This window comes from Ptychodera flava, chromosome 7 (assembly GCF_041260155.1).
Source record: "Ptychodera flava strain L36383 chromosome 7, AS_Pfla_20210202, whole genome shotgun sequence".
Taxonomy (NCBI): domain Eukaryota; kingdom Metazoa; phylum Hemichordata; class Enteropneusta; family Ptychoderidae; genus Ptychodera; species Ptychodera flava.
This window is the reverse complement of record NC_091934.1, coordinates 37,282,808-37,303,577: the sequence shown is the minus strand read 5'-3', so window position 1 is coordinate 37,303,577 and position 20,770 is coordinate 37,282,808. Positions and strand designations below refer to the sequence as shown.

Below are 20,770 nucleotides of genomic sequence, written 5' to 3'. Positions count from 1 at the left end.
CCTCAAACTATTCGTTCTATATCACGACCCACGCACCCTTCCTGATCAATATCTAGACCAACTATCAGTGGTATTTTTAGGTTCCTCCTTGCTATTGTTTTCAAGCACTCTGTTCTACTGACCCTAAAACGTCCCCAAACCCAGCCGCCTGATCGTTTATTTTCCAACTTGCTCTTGATTACTAACTCGACTTCTGCACGAGTGGTATGGCTGGTCTGGTCTATATGATGCCATGGTGACTTCATTAAATGCAAACGACACTTGTGTCGGCCGTTTCAAAATCACCGCTTTTATAATATGATGTTCACTCTATGAACATAACTGGGCTACTGACTATGGTCCCGCACGTACCTACAGACAAACCAACCGACAACATTTAGATGTATAATCATTGGCTTTTAAAGTGTCATATCAAGCACATATTTATCAGATTTATGGGGAATGCCGTAGTACAGCATGTAACAGACAAAGTAGACATGTCCACACACGTCCCCTTCTTTACTTCATACGCTAAACATCCCGATCGCATATCGTTTACCGGACAAGGTACAGTGCGTGACATGGCCTGAGAGCTGAGGTCTGCGTTGACGCAATGCCGCCCCCACCCCTCCGCCTATTGTTATCCAACGTCAGTTTATAATGCAGCATTTCACAATTCGGTAGCGATACTATTCTTTACACATTGAAATCGAAGAACTGTTAAATGATTTCTATCAACTGATAAATGCGCTACAAAGTATACGCCTTATTATGTGCACAGATACCCTAACATTATTAACCTTTAACCAAATTAACACGATTGGAACTAATTTGGCATAATTTGATGATGACGTAATGTCGATGTAATCAACAAATGTAATCTTATCTGCTTTTCTTTGTACATTACACACTTGTTTTTATGAGTAATTTGCGATATTGCAATATATTGCGATATTCAGCTATACAGCACCTAACACTTTTGAGAAATTTGAAAAATATGAAAATCCAATTATCCCAGATTAGTTCCAATCGTGTTCAATATTCCGACAAACTTAGTTTTCATTTCAGCAAACTATTAGATCGTGTCGTTTGTGATCGTTTTAAATTTTATTTGTGTGTGTGTATTTATGAATGTTATATCAATTCTATATTTTTTTTCAAAGTTTTCAATCAACTCCAGGGTTATTCGACAACCTGTTGATTCATGTAAACTTTGCAATGATCTTCTTGAGCGACTAAAATGACTTGTTGTCCACAATGTACTCCTCTTCAGAGGAAACCGAGAAAGACACAGCAAAGCGCTACACCATAAGCGCATTAAGGACCTGTTTCTTGGAGGATTTTGATAAGATGCAACTTTGAGACGTAATTCCAATTTTAATCACAGCGGTGATATCTTGCTGAAAAGTGTCCTCGTGTTGTTAAAACGTGACGTATACGCGAAAGGAGTGGCGTAATTTACGATAATGTTTTCCTGGCTTGAAAAGACCCTAACGCTAAGGGTTGGTCGAGGCCGGACAGGATAAGTGTTGAACCGCTTGACCTTCCTTATAGTTCCGGATACAAAGTCCACCGTATCAGCTTGGTTTTGAAGAAAATAGTGGTGTTACTGGATACGTTGAGGAGGAAGAATGTTGATATCGCCTGCCTTAAAGACTCGCCGACGGTTGTAACTTCTCGGGACTTCCCCATTCTGTACAAACAGGGGTCATTCAATTGCAGCTTGAGCAGTCAAAACGGGGATCATTGAGGGCACACGCCATTAGACGGACGCACTGTTCACTGGTCACTCAGAGATCATATCCATAGCTCTGGCTTTGCTGTTCTGATATGGCGCTATTCGTCACACTAATATGGACACAGAGATTGCCGTCTGTGCTTTTTGTCGGTATTGGTCTGCTGTCTATTGCCGAAGCTAGCTACTGCAACACATTCACGTGTCTGGACTCCCATCACACGTCTGGAAATGGTGAGTTTATCCACAGACATTCGAGAGATTTAAAGATTCCTTGATAGTACAGTAGGCCTAATCAGTTTTAATACGGCAACGTATAGTTAGCGTGCGTGTGATTTGCGGTGAATTCATAACCAGAACTGATGTCAGTATAAAGTTCGGCATGTATAATGCAAATATTCATCTTGGTGATTGGGGACAAATATTTTGTGACGACAGAGAAGCTGCAAGTTAAACAACATTACGTTTTGTGCACTTTTTTTATTCCCATCCCCAAAAAGACGACGTTAAGCTTGAATCGACAAGTGAAAAAAATTGGAAATATGAAAAGATCGAAGGTCGTTTCAATCAAGTCTAACGTACAACAGAACAATTTCCGTTGCTCGCAGTTCCCTAAAAATTCTGCGCGCTCGGTTTTAAGATTACTGCAATCTCTTCAGCCATGAAAAACAAAGGCATGGGGGACTAGAAACTCATGCGTCATTTCTGCTAATGCATGGTCAGTAAAATATAAGTATATTCTTTTGTGGCATTTTTTTGTTGTTTCAATATCGCTGTCGTTTAGTACACAATCATGAGCAGGAACCATAATATTCCCGAATTACAACAACAAAAGTATCCTGTATCCGCCAACAACAAATTCTGCGCCTGAGTTCCCTTTAAGAAGAATAGGTGTAATAGATGCTCCGGCTTGTGACGTGGTTTCCGATGTTTACCAGGGCACCGACCGCAGAGCTGAGAGCTCCACGTACAAGTAGACATGGCGACAGAACAATATGTAGTCAGACGAGCAAACTACAGGGGAAGTGTATGAAGGCGTTTGTCAAGGGTTTATTTGCCTCTATCTACAGAGATTAGATTTAACACGGTCATCATGGAACGACGTAATGATACTTCAACATTGGTATAAGCTTAGGCTGAGCATTGGCGTAAATAAAAAAGATTTACGTCCACGGTGCAAGCCAATGAACATTAAATTCAACACCCAGAAACCTTTTAAATAGAGTTACCTGGTTACAGACAGTAGCAAACGACAAAATAATCGGAGATACAAGATCAGAGGTGGCTTTCACAAAAAAAAATAGCGACGGTGTTGCGTGACGCTTTGCATTGGTTTTATGACAGTCGCTGGTTGCCGGCGTCTTAGCGTGTCTGAGTTTATCTTCCCTTGGTCGATTTCTGTTCGTGGGCTCTGACTTATTCAGCATGCTAATGTCTGTGTGTGAATGTGATAAACAATAAATTATTGTATTGGAAACTAGATTTAAACGAGATTAGTGCAACCGTCGAATAGGGTAATATAAAATAAGAAGTTAGAAGATACGGTAGCGAAATACTTCGTGTATACACAACGATAAATGCATCGGGAAGAAAGATGAAGCTTGGAAGGAGTGTGCTTGGCGACAAAAAAAAATCAATATTGTGGAAACAAACTGTCGGATGCCACAGTTCTTAAGTGCGGATCATCGGATATTGAAGCAAGACCACTATTTCATGTACGATGGCCACTTTTCATTAAATGTGGCTTGAATTTGATCTCCAACAAAACGTTTCCTGGTAATATTTCAGACATGATACGGAATGTGTCTCGGGGACAAATATTCGGACTCAAAATTGTGATAGTATTTTGGTCTACTATATATAGGGTCATGTTTTGAGGCTCATCGAGTAAATACAGCTTTTACCGGCTTATTTTAGTGACAATCGAAACTGTATTTTCCCAACATAGAATTAAAACAAGGATGTTGGCTATTTTGAATTTCAAGTGTCGATAAGTATTTTGTTATTTCTAACTCTGATACAGAATTTTGCACGGTGACCCTGCTTTCAATTCCTCATTCGAAAGTGATTGGTTTAGTTTCCCTAAGGAAAATTCAGCAAAATGTTTTTTGTCTTTCGATGTCGAGGTGCGTACTCCCTCACGGAACGGAAATTTACTGCAAGAATTTGTCAAAACACAAAAACCAACCTTACGTATGAACATTCGCAGAAATTATACATTCTTATACATGCAGATTTTTAGAGTGTAGAACGAGAATGGCTTTAAGAATAAAACCTCACCATACAACCTGGCATGGTCCACTTTTTATAACCGTCCTGTCATTAAAAACAAAACAAGCCTTTATATGTAAAATACTTCCTCAAATGTGTGGTCATTTCCAGATTTCCCCAAGGGCAGGTTTGTAAAAAAATGACCCCCCCCCAATTACCCCGGCCACCCGCTGATAATAACTGAAAGCGCCCTAAACTTGTTCTTAATTTATATTTACTGCAGGTTACGAGTTGAAGTTTAGCAAACAGGTTGCATCTGTCGAGTATGCGACAAGCGAACATTACAAAGCGATACATTGTTGCGTGAACAGCGCCACCGCTCATGTCAGCTGGTTCAAGAACTCTGAAGTGTACCCTTGGCAGGGTGTGGACAAGGAAAAGGTCTACCCCGATCCTATCAGCAACAGCCAAAGCCTCATATTCCTAAGTATCGTCGATTCGGATGAAGCAAATTACACGTGTCGAGTTAAGGAGCCTCAATCGAACTCCCCAGGGATCCAAGCTTTCGTGGAGCTTCTGGTGTTACGTAAGTACACAAACACCCCGCACCGTGAGAATAAAAGAAAATGAATTGTATAAGAATTAAAACAGTTTTGTTTCCCCTTATATGTATTTGTTTGTTTGTTTGTTTGTTTATGTGTTTATTTATTTGTTTCTTTGTTTACCCTGGACGTGATTGGAACTTATTTGAGAGAATCGGATCTTCATATTGTTAACATTTCTCAAAAGTGTGAGGTGCTCTATAGGTGAATGGCACACTATTACAAAGTACTTATAAAAACAAGTGTATAACTTAAAAAGAAAAGCAGATGAGCTTACATTTGCAGATTGAGTAGGCATTACTTTCCAGTTATCCCAAATCAGTTCCAATCGTGTTCCAGGCTTCCCTGTGGTACCACCCCTATCGTTCTATCAGTTTGCTCTTTCCTTCGCACTCCTGGCATGGAGGTATCTATGTAAGTGAGTGAGTGCACATAAAACAGAATTAGAATTACACCCTTGCAGAAAAAAGGACCCCAGTCGTTTTTGTTACTTCCTAGGTCTCCATACTTCTCGCATACTTCGTGATTTCCTTTGCTTACCCTTTGAGGAGAGAAACGGTCTGTTCAAAATTGACCAGCATTGAAATTCCGACGTGTGAATAGGTTTTATCTTTACTGCCTAAACGGAAATAACCAACTGTAAACTAGAAGCTATGTACTTCACTGAAAATTCTTTCATTTGAAGGCGATCACATCTTGGGAGGGGGCTCTGCAGTTTCTGTCCTCGATCACTCACACTCGCACCACGCGTTGTTCCACCACCGTTGCTCCGCGTTGTTCCCTTCCACTTTTGTATTTTATTTTATTTTGGTTGGGGGGAGGGGGAAGGGGGGGGGGGTGATTACCGCGATCACTCGTTTGCGGGAGTGGCAGCCACAGACGTTTTACAAAGGTGGACTACACCTCGAGGGCAGATATTCGGGCTCCCAGACTTATACAATATTCTTGTGGCCTGCCACTTGAGGGCGCTCATTTTGAAGCTCATGGAGTGAATAAAGTTTTCACCGGCCTTAGTTTTATTTCCCTCAATAGAGATAACACAGGGATAGCAGCCATTTTTAATTTCAAATATCGATAATATTGGGTAATATTTTTCTCTAGTGCCAAAATTTGCACCCTGACCCCCAAATTTTATTTTTGATTTTGAAAGAAAATGGTTGAAAGTTTGCTGAAGGACAAATTGAGCATAAGTTTAAGTCTTTATTTTCGATGTGTGAACCAGCTTAAGCAATTTTCATTCTGAACATATTTCACACATTCAACCACTCTTCTCGAGAGCTATTGAACTTTCCCTTGTATAAATCTTTAATACTTTTATCGTCTCATCAACAGCGCCATTACTGAACCACGGTCCCATCTCTACGTCACCGCCTGATTGCCGAAACAAAACTGTAATTCTCGGAGCAGATACCAGCGTCCTATTTCATTGCGAGTTCTTCTTCGGACCCGGTAGTATCCATGGGAAACATCTATACTGGATGAAAATCGAAGCTGATTTTCCAAGCAACCGCTCCTTCATTAATGAGTTGAACTTGTTCAAGAAATCTAGCTTTCGTGAGAGAAAGGACGCTAGGTAAGCGGGTCTTTCACGCCAACTTCCATAAAAAGCTCAAATTTCACAAAAACATTGACGTCTTTAACCCTTTGAGTGCTGTAATTTTTCCCACCATGAATTATTCTTTAATATATTTTGATAATTTTGGACCAAATGGACATCACATTTTATTGGTTACAGTTTTTAATCAAAATTTTAGTAAAAATCTGAAATAATTGACTGGGACATATTTTGTGAAGGCGAAAAAAATTCACTTTGGCGCTCAAAGGGTTAAGAGTTTATAAGAGCGGCGCCTGTGATGCAGTTTACATTATTTGTTTTTTGTTTGTTTCTAAAATCGTTTATTGTTCTACGTCGACTCCTAAAATCTAAAATGTGTTACATCGTACGAATTAATAATTCTACGACTTGTTGCGTCACTTCCGGTAGGGATCAAGGCAATTACGTATCGTCTTACCTGACCATCGACAACCTGCATCATGATGCCCTCGGAACGTACATAGTACGTGCTGAAAATGACGTCAACTGGACGGACATGGAAATCCATTTAGAGGAAGGTATGTGTGGGGGCGTAGTGTACTTTCTAAAGTTATTGGTTGGATTGGCTGTTTGATAATTTTGAGGCCATACAAGCTGGGTAAGCTACCGAAAAGAACAGAAGCACACACATGTCAAAGAAAGCAATATTTCTACCAGCTGGTCAAAAGTTAGTATTCTAAGTTGCATACATTTTCTGATTTTGTTGCTTGGAAAACAACGCCCTCATTTTCAATTTTTTCTGTTCCTGCAGGTTTTCCAGAGCCGATACCACCACAGGTTTTCCTGCATCTTTTTATCATTCTAGTTATTATTATACTGATAGTTGCAATTTTGGCCACCATTGTCTGGTACTTCTGGCTTGATCTACAGTTGCTCTATCTTCTGCATGTACGCCCTCACTGTTGTAGTAGCACGATGCGCCAAGAAGGTAAGTGACGTCATGTTTATTGCCACATCGGGTCCTACACTCCAGCCGCCAACTCGACCGTGTGATCCGATCTGATAGTGTTCAGGCGATGGGTTCCAAGAATATTCTTTCATCTATCGGATATACGCACCAGACATCCACCCTCATCGTCAATACATCCGCATGTTTATGTTACGATATGGTTGCTCCACGAGGCAGAATTACGGAGAAATAAGAGTTCCAACATATCACTACGCTCTTTGAAACGCCATAGCTTGTCTAGAGTCATTATTGTATGAAGATTTCTAGTTTATGTGTATATCTATGCCATGTACAAGTACTTTATTTTGAGGATAAGCTCACTGGCAACTTAAGAGGGTAACAATAGCTGAGAATGTACGAAAAAATCGAGAAAAAAGAATTACACGGAAAATTTATAAGACATTTACAGAAAATCTTGGAAACAATCTGCACGGGTAGTGAGTTTGAAAACAGTCTTAGTAAAAACTATTAAAGGAAAGAACAATTGTGATCAAAGTATTGGCAACTTACTTAATTAAGTTAGTTTTTTTCTTTCATGAAAGCAACTTAGTGAGAAAGAAGACACAGAGTTTGATAGACACTTCCTTGATATGTTGCCAACTTGATACATCTATCATTCGCTGAACTCACATGTCTGTCATTTTACTTCCCACAGGGAAGAAACCATTCGATGTGTTTGTTTCTTACGCCCAGGACGATTTGAAATTCATTAAGAGTCAGGTTCTGCCAAAGTTGGAAAGAGAGTGGGGCTTTGAAGTGAGAATCGAAGATAGAAATTTCCTCCCAGGAACAGGTAATCAATTAGCAGTCAACATATCCGATCGTCTTAACTTTACGGCCAGAAATTGATTTGTCTTTCCGTCAAGAATCGGGCAATATTGACTTGTGTTCCGTGCATGTCCCATTTATTAAATAGATAATCCTTGAATATGCGCACTGGAGATTCTGAAGACGTAACTGGTTAGTCATGTGGCTTTGGCTTTTGACGCGCGCGCATCATCATCTTGACGGCGCAGCAGTTACTCTATAAAGAAAAGTACAGGCCCGATATTGATAGGACTTTGACAGCAAGACATACTTGGCTCATTTTAAGCTGCAGTCCAATATTACATCATCTTAGGGTGTATGTTTGCGTTTATTCACTATTAACGGCACCCTCATATTGGCACAGATTCGAATCAAAAGAAGAACGGGGGCTCTATGTTATCTAGGTGTGTCAGTTAGGCAAGTGAGAAAGGTATTTTCCTTTGTTGAAGAATGCAACACATTGAACAATTCTAGCAGATATACTCAAATGTTAATCACAGCATGATCGGACTGGCTAACTGTGCTGTTTAAGTATATAATACCTATTCAACATTTTTGGGGGTTCCTGATATTGATGTTTTCGATTTAGACACTGTGTACTCAGTATGTACTCAGTATGTACTCAGTGTGTACTCAGTATGTACTCAGTATGTACTCAGTGTGTACTCAGTATGTACTCAGTGTGTACTCAGTGTGTACTCAGTATGTACTCAGTATGTACTCAGTGTGTAGACAGTGTGTACTTTTTTTGAACACGATTGGAATTAATTGGGATAATTGGATTTTCATATTTTTCAAAATTCTCAAAAATGTTTAGTGCCCTATAGTTGAATGTCGGAATATTACAAATTACTTACAAAAACAAGTGTGTGCTATAAAAAGAAAAGTAGATGAGATTACATTTGTAGATGAAATCGACATTACTTCACCATCCAATTATCCCAAATTATTTCCAATCGTGTTTTTGCAAGACGATTATTGCTGTTACCGTTATCAATGCAATGCCATGAATCAAAACTTCAGACGACCACGATGAATTATAGAGAGGATGATTAATTTATACTTTCGTCACGAGGTCCGATAATTTACGTAATAATGATGATATTTGGGAGAAGTATGGATTAGATGTAATGAAAGTTCATTTGAAAAAACGAGCATTGTCTTTTTCCCTCCTGTAGTCTATGCAGACGAAGTCATCCACTTCGTTGAGAGAAGTCGGTGTTGTCTTCTTCTACTCTCACCGCGTTATTTGACCGGCCGTGAAGGTTGGTGCACCTTCCAGTTCCACGTGGCTCTGGAAAACACGATTCGACTCAACAGCAAGCTAATTATCCTGATCCTTGAGGACATTCGTGGACACGAAAAGGAAATGGACAAGGCAATGAAGCATGTACTCGGTGTCACAAAGTGCCTGAGATGGAAAGAGGAAGATGCTAGCTATACTAGTAAACTTTGGAAGAAGCTACATATCAAACTTTTGAATATTATCAATGAGGATTCAAACACTGATTCGGCAAAAAGGGCTGTGAGCGTGTGATAATATGGCTTTCTGAGAATATAGTGTGTTGACACTTACAAATTGTGAGAAGAAATCTTCACTGAAGTAGATTTGTGTCCGGAGCCTAAGCGGTTTCTTTCGTTTATGAATCTATGCAAGTGGATAAAATCGTTGCAGTCCAACCACAGTCAAGCCTAAATCAACCTGACGGTGACATTTACTTGAGATGAGTTGTATAGTTTGCAGTAAAGATAGGTTTCTTTTACTTTCGGGTCAACCTTGACCGTGCTCTTTGTCACCTTCCTGTGATTGGCTTGTAGTCCATTGAAACTGCAAGCGACATTGACGCAATTCCACGATATGAGGGGAACATTTTATTTCATCTTTGGAATGACAAAGTTCTCGGCAATTTTATTCAAAGTGCCCTGAATAGTTAGGACACTGTAAGTTGCTCTTTGCCCTAAAAAACCTCTTGTGTAGGAAAATACGTCTCTTGGTGGCGCCCTTCAACTCCAGCTTTTTTCATCCTGGGCAAGTAGACCTGTCGGGATGGAGAGAGCCTATAGTGTTAGGACTATAGTTGATAAGTTCACAGGAGACCACAGTTTACATCTACATCTAGAGCGATTCAGGCAAACCACTACTGAAACGACTTTGAGTTGAGAAACAGAACAAGAACCGGAGGACCTGGTTTAATAATAATTGATCCAATGACGGTTTTGTGGCAGCTGACTTACTGATTGTACGTCAGGAATCTGAATAAAATGTAGATTGTATAAAATGTTGATTGTAGTGTACAGTTCAATAATGCATGTCCTGACATCACCATCTGTCGTTTTAGAATGATACTTGTGTAAAGATGGAGTACGACTTTCATACCATTTTTGACAAAATTGTTTTGAAAATATTGATTCGTATGTTTAGTAAAAATAATTAAATGTTTGCATTAGGTATAGGAGAAAGCCCGAGTACGAGGGCTGTTCTGGTATATAAAGTCAAACCCAACGATAAAATGTCTCGGCCTGCGGCTTCGACATTTATCGTAGGGTTGGACTTTATATACTAGAAGAGCCCGAGTACGAGGGTTTTATCCGACTTAAAAACTATCGCACCTAACTGATATATCTTCGTTTTCAATGTGTTTACGTCCACCGTCCCCTTTGTCAATGTAACATGTTTCGGATATGAATTAAAACTTTTATTTGTGAAATAGCCTTCCAATGTAATGGAACATCCTATAAATGCCCTAGGGCACATTAGTTTAAATGCCCTAGGGCACATTAGTTTATGTTTGTACCACAGCAGATTTTGTGTTGCAGCTGGTTTCCTCTGTGTTACTAAATTTGAATATTAAAACGTACCAGATGTCTACAGAATATGACATGTTCACTTTTGATTGGACAGTACTTTACTACGGCGCTGTCATTCGTTTCTGGAATTTGGTGACCAAGGCTTTACGAGTAGATAAAACACCCTGAATTGAGCACTCTGATTGGTCAATCAACAGTAGATAGTTTTCCAATAAAATTCAAAGGACACTTGTCTTTTATGTCGACTTGGCAAAGCTACAACTTGTGAAGTGACACTGCAGGGACTTGCAGTGTTGGATGGTATCCTACTAGCTCCTTCTACCTATAAACCAATCTCATACCCTTTTAGGTTGCCTTCAGCGATGTTAATTGCGTATTGAGGGTTGGTTTAATGGGATACCTAGTGCGTAATGCTAGCTTGTGCAAATCGTTGTGTTTGTTAATTTGAATTTTCCTCCTCCTTATATTCTTTCAACAAATGCACAGCCTCATTTTTGAACACAAACACAAAGTCTAAAATGTACAGTACCATGGCAAAATGTGGTGTTATCTAATGTCATTGCAACATGAAAAATAAAACCCCGATGTACTGCCCTCAATCTGCTAAGGGAGCCGTCATTATTTACGGCCTGGGGGTTGGAGGAATCTGAGGGGTCACTCAAAAAATCGAAAGTTACAAGGGGTACCGGTGCTCAAAATGAGGAGAGAAAGAAGGGGGTACTCAATTTTGGGGGAAAATGAATTGAAACACCTGTCAGATTTCACCATTCCACATATCAATTTCTCATTTTTTATGCGAGGGGGGCACCCCTCTCATGCTCTCCCCCTTGGTTATGTTCTAACAGTTTTACTTGGTAAAAATACAAAACGGAAACACCTCTCAGATAAATTTCTCAATTTTTCAACGCAATACGCGCAGGAGTCTGAAGAGAGGGAACAACCTCATCTGACACTTTCTCCTCAGCCTCCCGTGTGTTCTCCCCCACTGTACTTTCAAATTCTACCCTGTCAGATATCGTAGTGAAAACCCTGTCATGATACCCATCTACAGTAAACAATATTATATGGTTGCACACTTGCTATAGCGTGAGCTTTTATATCTACATTTTGTTGTGACTTTGAATTTCATTTTGATGGTTTCACCTTTTTCAACCGTCATGAGATAACCGATGATAATCTAGCAGGCTACACCAGGATTTGAAAGTTCTTTACTATTGCTGTGTTTTTGTAAATATTACAAATATATGTGGTGATATTAACCCTTCGAGCACCACAGTCAATTTTTGTCACCTTTATAACAAGTGCCCCAGTCAATAATTTTTTTTTTCATATTTTTGCCAAAATTTTGGTGAAAAACTGTAGCAAATAAAATGTGATGTCGCTTTGATCCAAAATTATCAAAAAAATTACAGAAAAATTCATAAAAATTGCTAAAATGTTGCAGTGAAATTTTGGTGGGAAAAATTACAGCACTCAAAGGGTTGTTTTCTAAGTGGGGGTAGGGGTCAGTTAAAATTTCTGTTATCGAGGGGTACTCAAATTCTTTATGGTTGAAGAGGGGCAGTTATTAGGAATTTCAGTTTCCGATGAAATTCCTCCAACTCCCCAGGTCGTAAATGATATGACGGCTCCGTAAATAAGCTTAGTATTTGTTCTGTGAGTTTCAATCTAACTTCTGTTTGTGGGGACTGACACCGGGGGCGCTGTTCTTTACCCCGTCCATACTCAGCATTCGATGTTGCACATGCTTCCCCTTCATGGAAGTTCCAATAAAAGTTATTGAATCCTTCCATGAACTCTGTGCAGAAAACTATCAAAGTATACTTTTTCTGAAAGCCTAGATATTGGCAAATACTGTGTTTTGTATTATTTGATAATTGTTTTGTTAAGGACCACGTGACAGTCAATTTGAACAACCTCTTAAAAATCGGTTTGTTTGGTTTCCCTGCACTGACGCTTACAATATTTCCGGTCGAAATTAGCATGATAAAAAGGTGTCGTTTCAATCATGGGTCTTTTGGTAGCTCCTTTCTATCATGCTAATTTTCACCGGAAATACCGCAGTGTCACCGCAGGTTGTTCTACAACCGCGGCAAAGCCAGTGCATAGGTAACTGATTGTAATACAAACACTAATAGTAATTAATATGTAGTATAACTGCGCCTTGTTTATCTATACTTTGTCGCTGTCAGTAAGAAAATCTCAGCAGGGTGGCGTTAAATGGTACTGTCTTCAGGAAGTCCATGCCAAGTTGATTTCTTATATTTATGTTTGGCAAGGAGACTTCTCATATCTAAACCAAGCACCCCGTGGTTTATTAGCTCTTTATCAGTAAAATAAAGGTGCCGCTTCTATACTTTAAGTTTTTCTAGTACTTGTTGCTATCGTAGTTTCTGTTTGTATTACAATCAGTTATCTATGCACTGGCTTTGCCGGGGTTGTAATTTGACTAACTCGTGGCCCTTATGTACATAGCTCTGCATGGCAGGGCTGTGTGTTACCGGCGTTATACGGCCTGCTGTGGTGGGTCCGAGGCCGTTGCGCCGGTAACACACAGAGCTATTATGTAAACAACTGCCAAATAATACAAAACCGTTTTTGCCAATATCTAGGCTTTCAGAAAATATAAAATAATATTTTGATGGGGTTACTTGCTTAATGTTCTGCACAGTTCATTAATTGGAAGGCTTCAATATACTTGACTTGGAACTTTAATAGACAGAATCATCAAGTAAATTATTGTTTATTACTGATCAATAAGGGACCGTTCAGTTTTTACGGCCTGGGGGGGGCGGCAAAATCTTGTTGCCGGTTTTTAAAAAAAATAAGACCCCCTGCATTTTTTGTGAAAAAAGATGACCCCCCTTGTCAGACGAAAAAATTTGATGACCCCCCCGTGGCTGAAAAATAACCAAAACCCATATGTCAAATTTACCCGCACGGTTTGGATTTGAACTCCGGTACGCGGCGCACTTTATCCGTGTAGCAGAGATGCCAGTGCACAAACTTCTCAGCCACATCCATGCAAACGTCTGTTAATTAGGACAACTGTAAGGCAATTTTTAACTTCATTTCCATAGACAACTTATGTCCATCACACTGTTATGCAAATTCCCCTTTTTGTCTCAGTGCTACCATTCAGGGTCGCAAGCATGTAAATGGTCTTTCAAAGATGAGATAGGCACTTAACCAGATACTACTGTAATATGAGTTGGCCGCCGAAGGCAGCCCGCTGCTTATTGTAGTGGGTTGGCAAAGTCCGGGCCTGCCGGTAAAGAGGGTCATGGGCCACACGTCGATCATGGCCATTGCATGAAGTAAACCTATTTATTGTAGTGGGCCACCGAAGGCGGCCCGCCGGTAAAGAGGGTCGATCATGGCCATTGCATGAATTAAACCTAATTGAAGAGGGGCACCAGAGGCGTCTGCCCGTTATGAGGGTCATGGGCCATTACATAAAATCAATTTATTGTAGTGGGCCACCGAAGGCATAAAGTGAACTTTATTGTAGGTATTATGTTTTTGAAAATGTGGTGATCCTCCCCCCTTCCTACCAGTGAAAAAGCGATGACCCCCCCCCCCCTTTGCGGATTCCAAAATTACAATGATTCCCCCCCCCCGGCCATAACTGAACGGTACCTAAGAAGGGTCTATGAAACAATTGGTTGTATGTTGAAACTTCATGAGAGGAGATTATGTTCCTATATTTCGTAGGTAAACATACTCTGTCAGACTACAAAGTCCCTCATGGCATCCATGTTGTGACAGCGCCCCCCCCCCCAATTCCCTACAGACATAAACATACACGCATGTAACATACAAAATGAATTTGCACATAGAAAGGTTACTATGAAAGGCATATCTCAAATTGTTCACTTTATTGCCCTTTCCTATAGTATGACACAGGAAGCTTCTGATTTTTTCCAAATATTTAAACCTCAGCATTTTTGCATTTGAAAATGTTATGTATTTACCAACTGTAATGGAGCTACATAAAGATTTTCAGTGTTGCATCTTAGATGAATGGTGTCAATTTTGGTAAAAATATCTCATTTATTCTTTGATTAACAAGTATGATGCTGATGTTTTCAAAAGTGTAGCTTAATTGTCCTTTGTGGCTTCAACATGATAATACTGTTTTTCACAAAATACATTTCCTACAAAAGGCTGCATGGTCACATGTTCAACTGTAACAGAATGACTTACCTTTCAGTGTAAGCACTTTGTGCCTACACTGAAAGGCACGCCATCTATGTGCCAGCACACACTTATGTGTTATTCCAGTATGAACATATAAAGTAGTAGAGTCATAACAAAATACAAAATTGCATAAAACTTTTCACAAAAGTTGTGATAAATTTATCCCTCTGAAATGAAATTCCAAGATCATTACTGCTGATCTACCACTGGTACAATCTCCATGATATTATTTATGACTGTATTTTCCTGTAAGTTGCTTAAGGTAGAATGTGCCTCAGGGACAGATATTCGAACTCTCAAACTTTTTCAACTTTTCTGATCAATCACTTGTGGGGGTTCATTTTAAAGCTCTCGGTGTAAGAAATCTTTCTACTGGCTTAGTTTTCGGAATTAAAGTAAAAAAACTTATTTTCCTGCATAGAGTTAACATAGGGGTGGCAGCCATTTTGAATTCAAATATTGGTAGATCTAGGGTAATTTCTCTAGTATCAAGGTGACCCCCAATTTTTAGAAATTAAAATCAAAAAATTTTATTTTCTTCCATAGAGTTAACATAGGGATGGCGGCCATTTGAATTTCAAATATTGGTAGATCTAGAGTAATTTGTTTCTCTGGTACCAAGGTGACCCCGAATTTTTGAAATCAAAATCAAATTTTTTTTTCCTCGTTAGAGTTAACATAGGGATGGCAGCCATTTTGAATTTCAAATATCGGTAGATCTAGAGTAATTTGTTTCTCTAGTACCAAGGTGACCCCCGATTTTTATTCTTGATTTAATAAGAGAATGATTGAATACTCCTTGAGGAAAGTTTCTGCAAAAGTTTAAGTCTTTCGTTGAGGTGCATTACCTGTTTGTAAATAAAGCTACTTTTTCTCTCTGGAATTGCCAGATTTGTTTTCTCATCATCTTTTATAAGCTGGGGGAGCTACAAGGATCATCTGTTGGTAATTTTAACAAATGACAGTTATGAAATAAACAGAAATAGATTAACCTGTGACCTTGGACATGGGGAGAATTTAATTCTTGTACACCTATTTGGACATGGAGTATCAGATTCTCCCTTGTGGTGGAGAGACTCTGGATGGGTGAGACAAAGTTGACGTCTCTATATTGTAATTTGGCACTGTTCATTATTTCAGACAAATGATTTTCAGAAAGAAATTAAAGGTCTGATATTTAGTATTTTGTCTGTGAAAGATGCCATGTTTGGACTGATGGTACTCAATTTTGGTCTGCAAAACCATATTCCTGCTTATATTTTAGCTCAGAAAAGGATGTCCATGGAATTCTGCCGAGCACTGCAGTCAAACAGACAATACGAAGGAATCACGCATCACTAAACATGAGCAATAACCTATCCACATTCATTGTATATATCTAGGCCTGCCTGTGTTCACTGAGGTCTTGCAGTTCAAGGGTCAAGGGTCAAGAGTTAAACACATTGGATGAATGCACATGGCAGTATTTAAGCTGTCTACATTAAAATGAGCTTCCGAAAAGTCACATTCCTGTATGTTTATCAAACTGTAGTTTTGAACAAAAATTTACAGTCACTATAAAGGCTGGTAGTCATTTGATCTCCAAGACTGTAAAAAGCTGTCTAGATCTTTCTTGAGTAAAGAAATTCACATCAAAGGCATTCAATCCGGCCTGACTTGTCTACATTGTAGTATGTGTCACAGTTTCAATCATATTCTTCCTTGAAAGTATAGTGTTTTTCCTTGGTCAAAATATGAATTACTAATCTTTAGGGTGGAATGCACGATTTTAAGAGTGCAGGCATGGGCCACCTCTAGTCTAGCAATGGTATGCAATTTTTTAGTCAAATGGAGTAAAACGGCATACTGTATTTCCTATATTGACTCTAATATTAGGGTCAATACAAAGAAAGCAAGATATCCAAGTATATCATTTGTACTTGGCAGTTTCGTAATTCACCTGCATGAATTCAGTCATATACGTTTTCAAATCTACATCACATGTGACTGAAAAAAACAACACATTTTGTGATAAAGTCGTCCTGCAGAAGTCTCTCTGTTTGGTATGGTGTACTAAACTAGGTGTGCACGGCCATGGAAAAACAATCAAACGTAGCTTGTCACTGTACGTTGTTAAACTGAAAAAGCTTATTCTAAATATGTGCAATGAAATAAAAAAAAAATTTCTACAGAGATTCTTAGCAACAAACTCATCACAATGGGAAAAGATTTGTTACCGTACAGCGTTAAAAGGCTGAAGGTGAACCTCTAAGTATACAGCTCCTGGCAAAACATCTACACTGAAATATCTACATATTGTGAAAACTATGTTTTTGAAATGAGCAAATATATATACAAAATAATCAAAACTATGATAAACAACAATGAAAGAAATTTTATATGCCACAACCATGTTTCAGTTTTCAATAGTCTTGAATACATATCTGAACTCTGAGTCATCAAAATATACAGTCTCTGTATAGTCTGTATTTGCAGTATGTGGTGAAAGTAATATGGCAGTGTATATTGGTTAGCATAACCTGCAGATGGTAACCTACTGGAAAGACATTCACTTCATAAAGGGCCTGTGATAATTTCTTATTGTACTCCCAAAAGCATATTGAGATACACATTATTCAGCTTGTCAACTCGGCCTGTTCATGTGTAAAGTGCATTGATTCAAATGTAAACAATAACAATGCATTTTACACATCTAGATACTATGTATAAACAAGCCAAATAGCAGGTGTTTCAACATTTTCCGAGTAGAATTTTTGCAATCATACAAAATAATGTAAAAAATCATCTAACATTAGCATTACTGGCCCTTGAAATAACAAAATTTACAAACATGATATTTTCTATGAAATTTCTATAAATGTAACATTTCAAGCAGCATTTAATAGTTTAGCATAAAATCCCTGAATCAAGAAGACAAATCACTTTGTAACATAACCTGTGAGCTGAAAAAGAGGACAGACAGATACAACCATAGAGCTAGGGAATTGTTACACAATAACTTCACACATAGTGTTGCAGCCAGGACACGCCCTTGTGACTATGTCCCCAAAAGGGAACCTTTTGTCCTGCATTCTCGCGTACTGCGGGTCACATGTCGCACTTGTGAGTCAACTGTGTTGGGTGTAGTCTGCAATATCTGGTACTGGCAATGACCTTTGTTTTGCATGATTATTTTGAGGCTTATATAATACGTACTTTCGGAGCTATGATTAAATGTAATTAGAACACTGCACTTGATATCAGAACTTGAGCTCTGATTGGCAGAAAATATGGTATACGGCTATAATTGCCAGAAATTCAAGCTTGGCAGGGATTGACAACTGACGCATGTCCCAAAACATGTGCAAAATGTCCCAAAAAATAAACTCTAGTGGGACATGCCGTGTCCCCTGATTTAAAATTCCTGGCTGCAACACTGCATAATCTATTATTATAATAGAACAGCATGTATTTTCCTCACTCTTTGATATGTAGGTTGTCGGACATAAATTATAAACATTGATTTTTCACTGCAGCTTTTCATATTTCTGTAAGACTCTGATGTTCTTAAAATGCCAAAATGTCACTTTCAGCCTAGATATGAGTTGGTAAACTCAATCTGTCAGAGGAATATATGTCACAAACTACAATACTTCTGTAGTCAACCCTCTGCTTGGGTCCAGAAAAATGACCTCAAAATAGCTCTGGATTCTCTTCTTACAGATGTAAAACTTGTAAATGCATAACATATGTAATGATGTACTTTTGTAATTTTTTGATGTTTATGCTATGCTATCTCACCACGCTCACTCCTTTCAGTGTCCATCAAATGCAACAAAGTCATTTTGTGCATGCGGACTTTATAAGTGTTATCTATCTCTACATTACTTGCTACTATTAAGGAATTAACTGACTGCTAAAATTTCGGTTTTTTTGCCTCTTAATTAGAAAGAAAAAAATTAGACACTAACATTAATAAGTAGCTCTCCTAAACTTCAACTTCTTTAAAAACCTTTTCTAGAATATAAACTACTTTAGCTATATATATATTTTACTATTCTATAACGTTTTGCTAAAATAAGTTTTTTTTTTGTTTTTTCAAATACCTTTTCACTGTAAATTGCAATCTGGTTGTTCCTGATTGGTTGTATACCACTTAAATATGGTAAATTAACCAATCAGATTTTACCATAGCATTTCAGATGTGAATCCTGGGCATTTCAATTGCATTGTTTTTTAAAACCACACAACAAAGTCACTATCACTAGTTCACACAATAAAGAACATACTGGCAGTCTCTACTGGACAAAAACATATTGTTTCTAACTATACAAGTCAATATTTGACCTGGCAATCATGATCGGATTTTGTGAAGTTGATAAAACTAAGGATGCTTTGGAGAAGTTGAATAATGATAGCCCACTAATCTCTGACAATTGAATGGTCTTGTAATCTGAGCTAGGGAGTACAGACACACTCTGAATATACAGTGAGATAGGGACACAGTTTGTGCTTTACTTCTTCTGGGCTGCCTAGGATAGTAGCGATTAGAATGATGACGCATATCGTAAGCCTGTCTGCTAAAAATAGCATATGGTCTTGAAACATAAGATTCTGAATGTTGCACCCTGAAAACATCCTTTTTTACCAAACTTTACATGACCAGCCCCTGATTTTGGGTCAACTATGGACAGCTGGCATCAAAATAAGATGCATAAAATGTTACCACAATAAAGTTAAACGTTAAACATACATTCACTGATCAAAGGCTATTAAAATGTTACTAAATTTACTTTTCCTAAACATGATTTTAATATCATGATTAAAATACCAATTTGTGTCATGGTATAAGAATTGTTGATGCATATAGCTTTGCATGTCTTTCTCTGATGGCAGAATCTGAACAGCAGTACCATGTCATTAAAGGTGTACTTTGTAATCTTGGCAGTGAGTTTACAATGACATGAATCATTTGATCATGGCATTGAAGAATCGGCAAAATTGGCAGTCAAAAAAGTGTCGATATGATGACTTAAAATTCCTCTTCAGATATTACTGAAGACAACTTGATGCATAATTGAAACAGCTTTTTGTGTCAATAAACACCGAGTTGTTGTCATGCTTTTTTTCATATTTATAAAAGTCATCTAAAAGTCAAGGCAGGAAGGTTGCTCATGTATATGTCAATTGGAAGAAAATATATCAGAGTTTAAACCTGCACAACATCAATTTTAAAAGTGATTTAAACCTGAAGTACGTTTTTTGGTTTCCAGTGATACAAAATTTACAACAATGCGTCTTGCTTGCAATTTTAAAAATCATGGAAGATAAAAAACATACATTTGCTTTAAAAAATAAAAAATTGATTAAGCTTCTCCAAGGTTAGAAAAAAATACCGCTTTCAAATCCTTGCAAAATTGAGTTGTTAGCAAAATAAATCATTTCAGAAAAACTTTATAGGGGTATCTGATATAAAACAGTCTACTTATTTGCCAAAAGGGATAAAACACTTGAATAGCATTTGCAGCTTTGAGTTGTGCCAGGTTGGATTTTTTGGGTTGAATGCAGCGTTTTGTCTTCAGCATTGCACATTTGCTAAACGCCATGTACTGCCAAAGAGAGCTAAACTTGCTAACCATATAAAACATGGTTTAACTTTGAAAATGTAGCGCAATCTAATTATCAATCCAAACTTTCTAAATTAGCTGCAGTCAGGATTTTTCTTCTATAGGTAAAAAAATCTCATCCAACGATATACGGGATATATCTGATATTTGGTCCCATCAAAATAGCATTCAGATCTTTCTAAATTAGTTCCTGTTAAGATCTGTCTTCACAATTCAAAAATCTTTTCCACAGATAAATATATCCAATGTTTAGCTTTATCTAAATAGCATTCCAAACCT

The 20,770-nt window shown here is 38.2% G+C and overlaps 1 protein-coding gene across 1 annotated transcript; it reads left to right on the top strand.

Moving 5' to 3' along the window:
• Window positions 1–1,519: 1,519 nt before the first annotated feature.
• On the top strand, window positions 1,520–10,156 carry LOC139137455 (interleukin-1 receptor accessory protein-like 1-B). Its single transcript, XM_070705562.1, has 7 exons — window positions 1,520–1,948; window positions 4,209–4,511; window positions 5,860–6,100; window positions 6,512–6,639; window positions 6,873–7,049; window positions 7,726–7,863; window positions 9,056–10,156. Exons 1-7 carry the CDS (start codon window positions 1,810–1,812, stop codon window positions 9,412–9,414), a joined length of 1,485 nt encoding a protein of 494 aa, XP_070561663.1. The 5' UTR covers window positions 1,520–1,809; the 3' UTR covers window positions 9,415–10,156.
• The last annotated feature ends 10,614 nt before the right edge of the window (window positions 10,157–20,770 follow it).